Consider the following 14795-nt stretch of genomic DNA (forward strand, 5'->3'; position numbering starts at 1 on the left):
TACGAAGTAAAAATCGAAATAAAAAGTTTTCGCAAGTTTGACATTTGCGGTGGAACTGCAATGAAAGTTAAAAACGTCACAGATAACAAAAGTGACATTTCGTGACGCATAAAATGCTGCATGTCGAAATCTTTACGATGGCAATACACGTGCGACGAATTTTTTTACTGGACAACAATGTCGAAACATTACATATATACTTACATAAAAATATATTATAGTATATATATATATATATATATATATATATATATATATATATATATATATATATATATATATATAAGTGAAAATATGGCTTGGCCTTGCCATCGGTTCCCTTAATGGGTGGCATGACGCGTCTACCGATTTGTGGTGGCCACTAGAGAACCTTTTGACAATATTTTGGGCGATATCAGTGACCTTGGTTCTTTTCCGAACTTTTTATGGTGTTAAAAAATATCCACGATTAAAAATTTCGTACAAATGACTACTTAAATAAAGATATCTTTTATTTGATGTTATTAAAATGCGTGTGCTATTAAAACAGAGTATAAAGACTGGTATTTATAAACAAGGAGCAAAGCCCCGTGTAACCTGGTCGCACCGCTATCTGAACATTAAAAAACCAAACGCTAACTGTTCTCAATCTACGTGGGATATGTCGTCCAACTCTGTACAAACCATCATCGTTATCATCAAATGAAATGATGATTTTAATTTTTAAAAACAAAACCTGTTGGCAATAGTACCAACAAAATATGTTTTAGTGAAGATTTTATCTATGGTTTGGCGAATCTGTAAAATATGTTTTTATCTGTGCTCTCTCTCTGCTCCCTACCGTCACCGAGCACACGTGTTTTCGCTTCCTTGTAAAATTAATTCATAATAAATTAATTCATTCTCTGGACCAAGGCCTTTTAATTAAATACTGTCCACTAAAGTCAATCCTAATCTTATACAAAACCACTTTACATTTATTATTCCTTTTAAAAAAAGCATTATTAAAATTTATTGATACTTCATATATAAATAATAATGTTTATTTTTGACTAAATCAAGCCATAATATGTCCCGTAGTTTTAGTACATTTTTGCAAATATTGCTTAGTAATCAAACTTTTAAAATAAATTAGGTCATTGCTAAAACTTTATAATAATGCATATATCGAAAGTAGATTGTGTTTTAAATTAAAAATAATATCTCTTTAGGAATTTGACATTTATTTGAAGGACAAATAGTCTATTACTATGTCATTACATCACAGAAGTAATTTATTCTGAACACGTTTTATGAGCGATGCTACCAATAAGGTTCTTGATTGAATGAACTTCGCGGTGTTATCTTATTATCTTTATTAAGTGCAAAACGCGGACAGATTGTCCTTAATATTGGAAAAATGCACTTGAATTCAATTTTAAAAAGTATTTATCGGCATTATAAAAATATTATAAAAGTATTTAGCGGACAGCTAATATTTTAATAAAATATTTACATATAATAATTTTGATAATATAAGACGGTGGATAATGGTTTAAATAAAAAAAGTTATTATTATAGGCTCCATGTAAAAATTACTTAGTGCCGGCGTAAAGTGTTGCGTCTAAAAAAGTAAAAGTTTATTGACATAACCGCGATATGTTCCAATTTGATTTAACAACGAACTCTTTGTCTGACTACATTCATTATATACATTTTACACTTAAACCGTTATTGATGCTTCATTCTACCTTTTTTTTTCTTATAAACTCTGGGCTGTATCATCATTTCGGTGTTAATACATACACTGTGGATATAGGCCCTCCCATGGATTGACAATAGAATCTGTAGAAAGCTGCTTGCTTCCAGAATATTCCGACACTATTAACAAAGAATTTTGTTCAATTCATCTCTTTAAAAATAAAAATAAAAATACAAGCATTATCATCACTTTATTAGAGCGTCCAGGGTTAGACATAAGCCTCATAGGTTTAATATGTCTTAACAAAGTGGTCTGTCCAACTTGTAGAAATTACATAGAAAAAGGGAATCCCACAGAAATGTAATTCTTCATATACATAGTGCGAAAGAGAGCGCTATACAATACTTCTCGACGCGTGATTGGCTGACGATATTTATTGGTTCAACATTTCATAGTTTTAAATCGGTAAAAATATGGGCTAAGCTTGATGAAAATACACCAGCAACCACTGCACTTGCAACACTTTACACAGGTCGTCGCGTTCTACATAACAAAACATCATCCACCACGCCACTACACCCGTTTTTAGTGAGCGGCCGCCCGCTCCCTTACCGCGAACAGCGTGGACGAACTGTGGTTGGATCCGGTTCACTCTTCGGCTCGCCCGTGGTCCACGCTGCCGTCCTAACACACAAGCACACTCCAGCAACACACCCCGTCAAAGCTCTACCGCGAAGAGCCTTAACAACGTGCGAGCGTCCCCGTGCAACTGGTAGGCGCCCCACCAGCTTTTAGTTTCTAGTTTTAAATCTAGTTCACGGACCCTTCCGCTCCGTGAACTCAGTACCGATGAAGCTGTAAAAGCCTTAGGGATAACAGCATTAACATCTTCAGAAACAAAACGAACATACACAATTCTACTTCGGACTTCGTGTTGTTATTACCTCCAGGATCTTCTGGTCTTAGAAAGAATCCCACAATCTTATTTGTGAATGTCCTGCACTGAGTTTATCGGACCGGTCACCATTACTTCAGCGATATGTTTAGCCTGTACACTGCCTTCAACTTGTTAATCTGCTGAACTGTGTTCGTTCTACGGTTCTCCTCATTGATGATTCGGTCTCGTGGAGAAACCCTAAGCAAAGACAGCAGCCTCTCCCCGACTAGTCAACGCCATCATATTTCTTCATTCCCGTTGAAAGTTTATAAATACAGACAACTTTTAACCTTTATATACAAACATAATTACATCCGTAAAAGAATACATTCGCGTGTACTTAATATATTTTTTCATTATTGTATGACTTCCGATGAGAATTTCATGCTCGATAAAGCTGTAAATCTCATTCAGTTGTTTATTGTGGAATAGTATTAATAATAATAAACCTTTATTTAATTCTATACAAATGACTTAAAATTAGTAATTTTAAAAAATTGTTTTGATAATTTTGTACTAAGTTTGTATGGACCCTCTCATAGTAAAAGCCTCCGCCAAAGCTTTCCATTCTTCTCCATCTTTGGCAACTTGGAGCCACATGTGACCTGCCGTTGTCATGATCTCGTCAGCCCATCTGGCATTAGGTTCACGAAATCATTACGGCAGCCAAATAATGCTTAGAGTAGAATACTGTGTTCAAATTGACTCCTTCCAAAAGAATAGAGGCCACTATGTAATTTACTTTATTGGTCAAAAACTCGTACGTGAGATGTTTTGTAATATGAGGCACTCTGGGCTGTACCTTATTTATCAGTTTCGATTGCAGGAAAGAGAAGTCGAAAAAAGACTCTACATCTTCTTACAGTGCTGCATAAATGTTATATGTGATAGCATCTCTATCAACAACATCTTCCTTCTCAACGTACTCTAATGGTATCTCGCTTCCGCCCGTTAATTGCGTATATATTTATCTTCGTTTCAGTTGTATAATGATATGTTAGAGCAGTGATTCCCAAAGTGGTCTATATCGACCCCTAGGGGTCTATGACAAACTGCAAGGGGTGTACGTCAGCAAAAAAAATTGGGGGTCCATGAAATGAAAATGCTGGTCCACGATAGTCGATCTCAACACGTACACTGATAGTACCTATTTACTTACATCATACTATCTTATAATATCAAAACATTTACATTATTTATAAAAGTACCTATGAAGTAAAAAATTATTAATATTTTATGTATATTTTACACAACAGATACAAAATTTTATTTTGAGTAGTTTTAATTTAAATTCAATTAATAAATGTATAAATAATAAAAGTTTTTAACACTAAACTTCACTACAGTTAGAAATTTACAGGAAATCAATATCAGGTAAGTAGGGGGTCTACCCAACACGGAAAAACATGGCAAGGGGTCTACGACACAAAAAAGTTTGGGGAATTCTGTATTAGAGCATCTATTTCGCCGTGTACAGTTTTTGCACATAAATTTTTTTGTCAAATAAATACGTGGCAATATAAATGATGTGACTATACGAAATTTATCAGTGCAGTATAATAAAACTGCAGTAAACGTGACGTTCGCAGAGTCGATCAGTTGAAGCCAAGGTTGTATATGCATTAGGCAATATATCGTAAGGTCCCTTCACTACTGACGCGGCATTTATACTTAACGATTTATCGATTTTTATTTCGTAATATCGATATCAATTATAATAGTTACGAAATAATTTAAATCGATTCATTAGGAATATCGATATTTTATATTTTGGTTGATGTAAAAGTTTTGAATGGGTGAATGTATAGCTCATTTGTTACCTTGTATAATGTGATCAGTCTGAAATATGTTACGTTAATTTATTTTTCTTATAAGAAAGCTCAAGGTTGCCCATAGAGCAATGGAGAGGGCTGTGGTCGGAGTTTCGCTGTGAGATCGAATTAGAATGAGATCCGCTGAAGAACCAAGATCACCGACGTAGCTCGAAGAATTGCTCGTATGAAATGGAAGGAGCCCGAAAGGTTCTCGAGTGGCGACCACGAGCCGGTAGACAGGACGTGAGTAGGTCACCCAGTAGGTAGACCAAAGACATAGTTCAGGTCGCGGAAAATAGCTGGATGCGGACAGTGCAGGACTGGTCCTCGTGACCATTGTGGAGGCGTATGACTTGCAGTGGGCGTCCATCGGCTTTAAAAATGAAGAAGAATTTATTTTTTCTCTTGGATACGACGGGTCTGTCTTCTGTCAGATATGATATATAATGATGATATGTAATAAACATTTAATGGAATCAGGCGTTATTTTGCGGAAGTCCATCCTAAGTAAGAGAAGGACTAATATAAAGCTACTTCCGCACATGCAGTCATAGTCGTAGTATAAAGTGCACCGCCCACCAGCCCGTTGATAAATGCGCATGCGGCAAAAGTGCCAAAGACACTGTATTTGGCACTAATCGGTGTAACATCACTCCTGAAGATGCCCCGTGGAGTGGTGGCAGTAGCGGTGGTAGTTATGTAATTCGCATCGTTTGCATAAACAATATTTATTTTTAATATGTAACACTCCATCGCGTCGTAGAGAGATATGATTGTAGATTCTCGGGGCTGACGACCCGCGACGACGTTCAGGGGATTCCCTTGGTTCGCAATTCGTCTTCATCGACCAATTTTAAATGACCCTAGCAATGCTGCGTTAGAAGCCCAGTCCAGATCGATCTGATGCTCGCTCATGACAGACCTAAATGTTTCAGCAAGTTAAAGAGGTTTTTCGCTGTTTTACCACTCGCTACTCCCTCCGCCGGATCCTTATCCGGAATTTTTTTTTCTATCCATAGGAATGGTGCACGAGTTTTAAGAAAAAAAAACTTTCATTATTCGCGTGGCAACGCATTTGATGATTCATTGTTATTAATAAATATAAATGCTTACTTACAAATTCGCTATAATACATAATTCAAAAATCATTACTAATCAAATTGCGTAATTGTCAGAAGTAATAATTATATGCTAATTACACTGTCATTGTAATTATAAATACATTATTAGGTAGGAAAATCAAAATTGCTGCATTAGTAACCACGTTTTTTGTTTTTGAAACCAACGCGTGCGCATGCGCCGGTGAAATTTCTCATTACAATAAAAACTATGACTCGAATACCGTTATTATGTCATTTACAAAATTACTGTCATTTGGAACAGGAATAATTGACTTATATTAAGATCCATTGTTTATATAAGTATATTTTATTCATACTACACACGCGGCTTGATTTTGCCCAAACCCCCCTCCCCCGACCCCCCCACCAAGTTGACCGATAACATAGATAAGGTCATGGGAAGTTACTGCATGCGGGCAGCACATGAACGATCATTGCATCGATCTTTGAGGAAGTCAATGCTACTCAGCTGACATGATGATGCTCCTTCTTCAACTTCTCAAGTTGTTACAAGATCTGTAGGAGGTTCAACTAGCGCCGGATTTCCGGTCCAGATTCCGGATTTGTGACGGTCGTAGTGTGATCACTTTCTAAGTTATATCGCTCTCGTAAGTAGATTCAAGTTTCATTTCATGGTGAAATAATGAAATGATACGCTATCTGCGGAGAGTATACCAGTTTTAAACGAAAGAAAATTATAGATGTCATGTTTGAAACACATCTAGAGATACAAAGGAAATTTACAACATGCGTTTGCACATTTTAAACCATATCTTTATATTAACATCGCGAATTGAATTTCTAAATTTTGTGCAATTCAGATGTAATCTACGTGGATATATTACTTTTATTTTTAAAGAGTATAACCTGTTATTCTTTGAAATTATCCCTTTTATTATAAGATAATATTTAACTCATTTAAAAAGGTGTATATAAAATAAAAACTTAATTTTAATTAAAAAAATCACCAAAATTAGAAAACTTAAAATCAAAACATACCAACACGACACAATACAATATATAATATATCTGGTGCTCAAGGATTAAGGTTTAAGTTTTCTTTAAAAGGATTATCAATATTATGCTGCACATAAAACGATTATACACAAAAAAAAAACACTTTAATTATTAGATCTTGATGTGTTATTAAACAACTGAAACAAACATATAAACAAAACATAATATTACAACAAATAAAGTTCACACAGTTCTTACTACGAAAAACAAATTAGCTATCAACTATGTTACGAAAGAACACAATGCAGAACGCTATTTTTATTCTAAATATTCACAAATTCTCCAAAAAGGTTTTACGTATTTAAAAACAAAACCGATATGCTTTGACAATATGTCAAAATGATTAAAAAATTATTTGACATGTCGAATAAACGTATCATAAATTTACTTACAGTTTGATTTTATTTATTTAAATATTAATTTTTTCTTAATCCTATACAATGACTGAATTGACTTCTTTTCCCGAAAAAGATAAATGTCCTAAAGTATGCACGAATATCGGTGCATTTAAGAAAGCGAAAAAGACACCCGAACAAGTGAAGGAAGAGATCAAATCGGCCGAAGAGGCTAAAGTGGCTGATGATGGAAAGCCCGCCGAAGAATTCCAAGAGTCGGAACAACCAATGGCAGCGTCTGACGAAAAGCGTCTTCTAGAAATAAAACCAGGTCCAGATGGTAAAGTTGATTGGACTCCGCTCGCAGGTATGACTGGAACAAGACCAAAAGTCAATAAATATTCCATAAGTCGATATTCATTAGAAGAATGGCGACACCATAACGAAAGTATACTCGACCCCACGGTCATCACAGAATCAAACATAATTGATTACAACGCTAAAACAGCCATGATGCAAGCCTTCGGTACCATAGATAAACAACAGAACGACAATAACGAAAGATTGAAGCAAAAAGCGAAAGATCTGTTTAGATGGAAAGTGGAAGTGGAAAGAGCATGCAAAGCGATTACAGACGAAGTGGAGATGCTTGAAATAGAAAGACAGCGTCTCAAAGGCGCAACCAGAGTGCTAATGTTACCGGAATCGATATCAAAGGAATGTTTGGAGTTGCGCTCGAACCGGTACGAACCGGATTTGGTCTCGGACTTGGCTGAACAGGAACTGATTAAGGAAATGAATCTAGTCAGCGAAGTGAGAGCTACATTAAAAAATACTCTTCAATCAATTGAAGAACAAATGGCCATAAATAAAGCGGCGAAACATAGAATCGAGTATGATTGGTGTGATAAGGCTCTCGCATATGACATTGAAACTATGAATATAGGACTCGACACAAAAGATAATACGATCATGTTTAAACCTGGAGCGACTAGATTTGGAGAATATTCCGCGCCTTTAGAGTATTGGGAGTTTTTTTGCAGAGAAAATGTGCAGAACTGTGAGGCGGCTAGGCAAAAGTCAGCGGATTTACGAGGCAGTTTAAACGCAATTTTAGTTAGCGGCGGTAGGAAACTACGAACCCAGGCCGACCGGACTGATATAATCCTAGCAGAAACTGTGGCCATAACTCAAGAGCTATGCACTAAATTAGAAGAAACTCTGAGAAATACACTGCAGACGATCGCAGACATGGAAACCTTAATAGACAATTTAAAAAATTCGATAAGGAAAATGGATACGGCGATGAAACTCGCGCAGACGAGGCTTGACAATCGAAACACTTATAGATATCACGGCGAAAGCGTTAGAGATCAACCACATCTTGGGTTAATAGATGAAGTGAAAAAAATACACGAAACTGTAACCTCTCTTCTTGGGCAACTAAAGAAAGCTGAGAAGGTAAGACGAGAGCTAATGGAGAAGAGAATTGTTTTAGAAAAAGATATTGCTTCGAAGAGAAAGACTTTGAATATCGACAGAGAGAGATGTGGAATGGTTCGATCGCACTATCCATCCGCTTTAGAATTGGCTGGTTATTAAGAATACAAGACTTTGTTAAATTGCTTTTTTTTAATAAAATTTTTTTTTTGTTAGTACAATATCGATTTTCTTATACTAACTTTCGTTAAACAAATTTATGTTATATTTACATATTGTTTTATTCTACAAAACCGCAGTATTTATAAGAGAATTTCTCTTTCTTTTTGTCTCCGCTGTCTAACGATTACCTTCTTTCTTCTATGAGTGGTCTCCTTAGCTTCCTTCTCTTCTGTGCTTTTTGCAAAATTACATGGGTAGACTACTGCTTCGCCCAACGGACTTCGCCTTTGTTATAGCAACCTTACGTTACATTTTCATAGTTATCCGCAAACTTGTAGAAGGTAGAATAGTTTACTAGAAAAAAATAATAAATAAAACTATATTTTAGAGTGGTCACATTATTTATAGGTTTAACTTTTTAAAATTAAAGATATATACAAAAAGTAAATTCTCTTTTGAACACTTAAACTTAATAATGTGATTTACCAAACGTAATCCTGGACGACGCGACGACAATAAGACAAGTGACATACACTGTAATCGTCGCAATTCGATAACCAACCAGTCTCGTCGGAAACGAAGTCGGATCGTTTGTCACAGGGGATGCCAACCGCTGATCATACTAGATAAAAGCGTTGCTGCGATTTCTTCCGCTACTTCTTCCAACGCTTTCAGAAGTGGCGGGCGCCCTTGTTTAGGAATACTAAGCGGATATTATCGACGAGTTACAGTCCACACCTTGTGTCTAGTCACTTCTAAGACCATCCAAGGTCTAAGAGCTCGGCGGACTCCCAGTCCAGTAAAATAGCAGTATGTAATTTGCGTTGAAATAGGGTGACCATCTGATTTGTGAATAAAGGACTCCTTGTGAACCAGTGGTGTTACATTCCGAGTCCGAACCCACAGCACGTAACAATATATATATATATATAATATTTAAAAAGTTGTCTAAGTCGAACAGCTGGAAGGAGTGGACAGCTATTAGTCAACGATATTTCCTGCGACATTATGAAACATTTGTGACCGAACCGAAATGTTACTGGGTAGTGAAAGGCGTCAATTTTAATGGATCTTAAATTTTGTCCGTGTGTGAAAGGTGTGATTGGGAAGCACTGCGCTTGCGCAATTGGCGCTGATTTGTTTATACAGTTGAGACATAGAGCTATATAATTAATTTCCATCTATGTACTGATTCTGGAACTTGATGAGTTCAGGGTTCGAATTTAAATTTTAACGCGTGAGAATGATTTAATATTAAAATATGGTGGCAAAGTGGCCAGTATTTTTTCATTTTTTTGCTCGTTCAGTAAATTTAAAAGCAACACTATAACAGGCGACTTATACATCGATTGGTCATTACAAGTTTCCGCCTTTAGCATTATTTATATTGTGAGGACGTGCAAAAGTATCATAATCCTATATAGAAGAAAGTTACTATTAATATAATTATTTTATGGGGTGTATATATAATACCAAATTGTATTAATTTTTACGTGTATTACACCAATATAAGTGGCTTTATAGTACAAAGAATAATATTTTTATACTATCTAGGGCTCGGAGCGCTCTATGGTAGAACAAAATCATTATCTACCAGCTAAAATACAATTATGTAAACTTTATTTACTTAAATTATACTTGTCAATATGCGATAAGGTTAAATTGTGCAAAAAGTTTTTATATTGAATTATAAAAAAAGTTTTGAAATGACGTATTAATGTCATTATTTCAAACGTCATTATTTAGATGACTAATTTATAATTTTATTTTTATATATTAATTTTATACAAAATTTACGGATAATGAGTTCCGGTATGACGTGCCCAGACATTTGTCCCGGTTCTGAAACAAAAGGTGCAGCTAAGAAAGAAGCTGCTAGCAAACCGGAACCGGGTAAATCAAAATGTTCGCCATATGTCCCCGGATGCGTACTACCACCGGAACCAAAGGTATACCCTCCAGATGCTCCCCCGCGATACCTTCCCCAACCAACCGATACCACCAGCGGAGACTTCCTCGGTATGGGTTCCATAGATCCCTGGGCCGCTGGGCACTTGGACTGGACCCCTCAGTCTGGCGTCACAGGAGTCAGACCAGTTGTCGACAAATACTCTATAACCAGATACAACACTGGCGGCTGGAGAAAGAACAACGAATACATCCTCACTCCGAGATCAGTAGACAAAGCAAAGAAATTCCAAATTCAATACAAGAAAGACGTTGCCAACACATTTGACAACCTTGATAATAAACTTGAACAGTCCAATAAAGAATTAGATAAAAGAGTTCAAGATCTTAATCACTGGAAATCAGAAGTTGTAAAAGCTCATAGAGCTATTATTGAAGAAATCGACGCACTGGATGCAAATAGAGCGCGTCTCAAAGGAGCATGTCGAATTTTAATGTTGCCTGAAGCAATATCCAGAGAGTGCATAGAACTACGAACTCACAGGTATGAACCGGACTTGGTGAGAGATGACGCTGAACAGGAATTGATAAGAGAAGTTGCAATTGTAGGAGAAATTAGACGTGTATTCATGAATACATTGGCTAAAGTCGAAGATCAGATGGCCAATAATAAAGCTGCAAAAACTGTTATCGAAAATGATTTGAACGACAAGATCATTACCTTAACATTGGATAAAGATAACTTAAGGTTGACACCTGAATCTAACTCACTAGCGTCTCATCCTGGTGTCGTTAGATGGCCTGAAAACGCATGTTCTTTAGAATACTGGAAACACTACTGTGCTGAAAGCATAAGAAATTGTGACGACGTTAGAAAAAAATCAGAAGAGCTACGCGGCGATCTGATGACGGCTATTATAAAAGGCAGCGAAGACATGAAAACTCAGGCTGACAGAACAAACGCTGCATTCGCAGAAACAGTGGCAGCTATGGAAGGAATGTGTGATCATTTAGAAAAGAACTTGAAAGACAACCTTCAAACAACAGCAGATCTAGAGAACTTGATCGATCACTTGAATGAGTCGATAAGGAAAATGGATGATAGGAACAAATTAGTGATGACAAGGTTACATTCGAGGAACTACAGTAGGCCGAATGTGGAAAATTGTAGGGATGACGCTCAGTATGCTATAATGGCAGAAGCAAAACTTGTTAAGGAGTCATTAGAGGCTTTCGGGAACAAATTGCGAGAGGCCGAAAGCGTTCGGTCTGAGCTGATGAAGTACCGTGGAGACTTGGAGAAGGAAATCGCGTGCAAGAGAAAGAGTTTGTACATAGACAAAGATAGATGCAGCAGAATACGCGCACACATGCCTACTCCTGAAGAATTTGCCGCTGGGTGAAAATACTTTTTTATTTTTTGTTCATTCTAAATTAAAAGTTACTTTGATTTTGCATTTCTTTAATATTGTCCACTATTTAGACTTCCTTTTCGTGTAATAGTGAAATTATTTAATAATTAAAAAGGCAATTCAAAAAATAAGATATAAAGTATCAACAATAGGAATCCTTACTTAGCTCCGTACTACAGTACAGTCTAACACGTACTATACTTGACCACGATCCGGTAGACGCGACGTGGGCAGGCCCACCACCAGGCAAACCGACCACATAGTCTAGGTCGCAGGAAGTCACTGCAAGTGTAGGTACTTTATAGTAAGCATCTATCAAAGGTGTCATCACAAAAATTGCGGTAACATGCATTTCGAAGAATTCTAATACCACGCGGAAGAGTACGTAACAATGTTTTATTTATTAAACGGTTTTATTTAGTTCGACCCGTACGGAATTTGTTTATTTATTTGGGTTAAAATTAGAAATTGAAATTTAAGCACCTTACCGTTGTCAGATTGATCTGAAATTTGGTACACACGTTTAATTTAGATGACAATACAATATAATAAAATCAATAACATTATAAATTTAAGATGGCCGCCGATACAAAATGGCGGATTACATATTTTTCATTAACCCCCTCAATGTGGGTATCAAATGAAAGGGTTACACTAGTAAAACACGATGATTATGTCAAAATTCAAGATGAACGCCGTTCCAATATGGCGGACTAGGTACATATTTTCCACAACCACCACAATATGGGTATCAAAAAACCGTTTAACTTAAAAGTTTTTTAAATGTATTTATTTAAATTTTATTATTTAACGATGCGGTAAAAGAAATTTAATTGAAAATTGACGTCTGAACCAAATTCAATAGCTGTCATTTATTCTTATTAGCATTGTAATGGTTCGTGTTGGGATATGCTTACATTCAAATAAATTGCCATCTTAGAAATTTCTATTGATGATAATCTGAATGCTAATATGTTTTATATTACGCACCTTGTAAGCGAATTGTATTGATCCAGAATGATAGAAAATATTAAACATGAAAGAGGAAAGAAAGAGAGAAATTTTGAAGGAAAAAAGAGCCAGGGGAAGAGAGATCTTCAATAACGGGGGCCATTAAATAAAAGAAAATCGTATTGACCTACTGCCTGGTTACATTTAAACTTATAAACGAACCTGTAAGATACTTAGACTAGACATCGTCTATTAAACTGCACATAATAACATTATTGAAATAGCATTCGCTTCTATAGGTTGTACAGTCATAACTTGAATAATTGCAACCTATATTGGTTCAACAGTGAATCTATCTCAAACACATTCGCTCAAAAGTTCATATGTCTTACATAATACGTTCCAAAATGAACTATCTTACAGCATCTCTACAAGAATATGAATATTCATACGTAAATATCTTAATTACGTATTTACAAAATTAATTCATAATTAATGATGGAAGTAACTGTCCATGTAAGTCGGGTTACGAGAACACGGCTAGCAAATTTGTTGCGTCAGGCGCTGATGAAAACTGAACTGATGACACAATAGATAATGAAGTTTTTTGGTCCGCGAACAAAGCCGATGCTAGCGAGAGATTGTTGTGGGAAATAAGCTTACTCAATAGTTGGTTGCAGATGTTTCTATGTGTTAAGTTTGCTTAATAGCACAGCATTTGCTGGTAGAGGGAGTCATGAAACTACAACCTATTTACAGATCACAAACAAATCTATAAAGTTATTTTTAGTACTTTGGAGTATTTCTCTTCGCCTAACTTAGCCATTCCTTATAATCAATTAGATTGTAGTGAATAGGAGACAACTTGACGAAGGGCTGACTTCAACCGGTCAATGTTACAACTTTATCAACAACCAGGACAACTAAACTACTATTGTTTCTGTTGAAGTTGATGCCGTTAGCACGAGTGCTTTAACAGCTTCATCAACACTGAGTCCACGGAATGAAATGGTTCATGAACTTGCAGAATATTGTTCCTGGGCACACGTACTTCGGTTGCATGATGATGTTTGCACAAACGTGGCATCTCTACACTTACAAATGCGTGTAGTGTTGTGTGTGAGGTTTGACGGCAGCGTCGACCACTCGGCAGCCCGAAGGAGGATGTGGATCTATCTCGGATCTCCTACGCTGGTCGCGATTGGGGGGTGAGAAGGCGCTCCCGAAAACGAATCGTGCAGTGTGGTATGAAGTGTTTGATTCTGTTGTGTCTATCACGGTGTATTGTGCGATGTGTAACAAGTACAGTGGTTGTGGTTACAGTGGGAGCCATGCTTGCAGTGTTGTATGGTGTGGCGCGTGGATTGCAGAAGCCCTGCGGTGCGAGCGACAATAAAGTCATTGGGATTTCTCTTTGTGATCTTGGAGGATGTGTACAAAACTAGGAGTGTACGTATTTATATATTTCGTTATATACCTTTCTCCGTCGCACACATCTTTTGTCGCTCTCGCACAAATGACACGTGTCATTGGATGTAAAGCAAGGATTATGATTGGTTTTATATATAAATATACCCTTAAAACTAAGCCGCTTGCGGAAACCCTGTATTAATAAACAGAGTCTCCACAACTAAAATTCACTCTGTTCTCTGCACTCAAGTTTATTTTAATTCCAAGAGAGTATCTCCTTGACGAAATATGAATTAACCGAGATAGTTCAGCGGATTGACAAATTATTGTGACAATGGGCTGAACACATAGAATAGATGGAGGGCGATGCATAGAAGGTAATTAAATAAAAACAATAAGTTTGAAAGAAATATTTTGGGAGGAAGAAAATAGAATGCCAGATATTGTGACGGATGAAACAGGAAAAATAATAAAACTATACTGAACAATTTAATTAAATCAAAGTCCCTGTCTTAAAGAATGATAGAAGAACGAGAGGACCTCAAAAACAGGGGCCATGAGAAAGAAAAAAAAAAAGATTTAGTCGATTCTATGTTGAGTAAGAATTTTTAAATTTAAATTTAGAAAT

The 14795-nt window shown here is 36.3% G+C and overlaps 2 protein-coding genes across 2 annotated transcripts; both read left to right on the forward strand.

The window, feature by feature from the left end:
• Nucleotides 1-6989: 6989 nt before the first annotated feature.
• On the forward strand, nt 6990-8486 carry LOC137924591 (tektin-4-like). The gene has a single exon (XM_068767995.1). The coding sequence runs from the start codon at nt 6990-6992 to the stop codon at nt 8484-8486; it is 1497 nt and encodes a 498-aa protein (XP_068624096.1).
• A 1802-nt stretch (nt 8487-10288) lies between these two features.
• Nucleotides 10289-11797, forward strand: LOC137924541 (tektin-4-like). Its single transcript, XM_068767931.1, has one exon. The coding sequence runs from the start codon at nt 10289-10291 to the stop codon at nt 11795-11797; it is 1509 nt and encodes a 502-aa protein (XP_068624032.1).
• The last annotated feature ends 2998 nt before the right edge of the window (nt 11798-14795 follow it).

This window comes from Battus philenor, unplaced genomic scaffold (genome assembly GCF_028537555.1).
Source record: "Battus philenor isolate CCGP_79_NKW_IND1 unplaced genomic scaffold, ilBatPhil1.0.hap1 SCAF_24, whole genome shotgun sequence".
NCBI lineage: Eukaryota > Metazoa > Arthropoda > Insecta > Lepidoptera > Papilionidae > Battus > Battus philenor.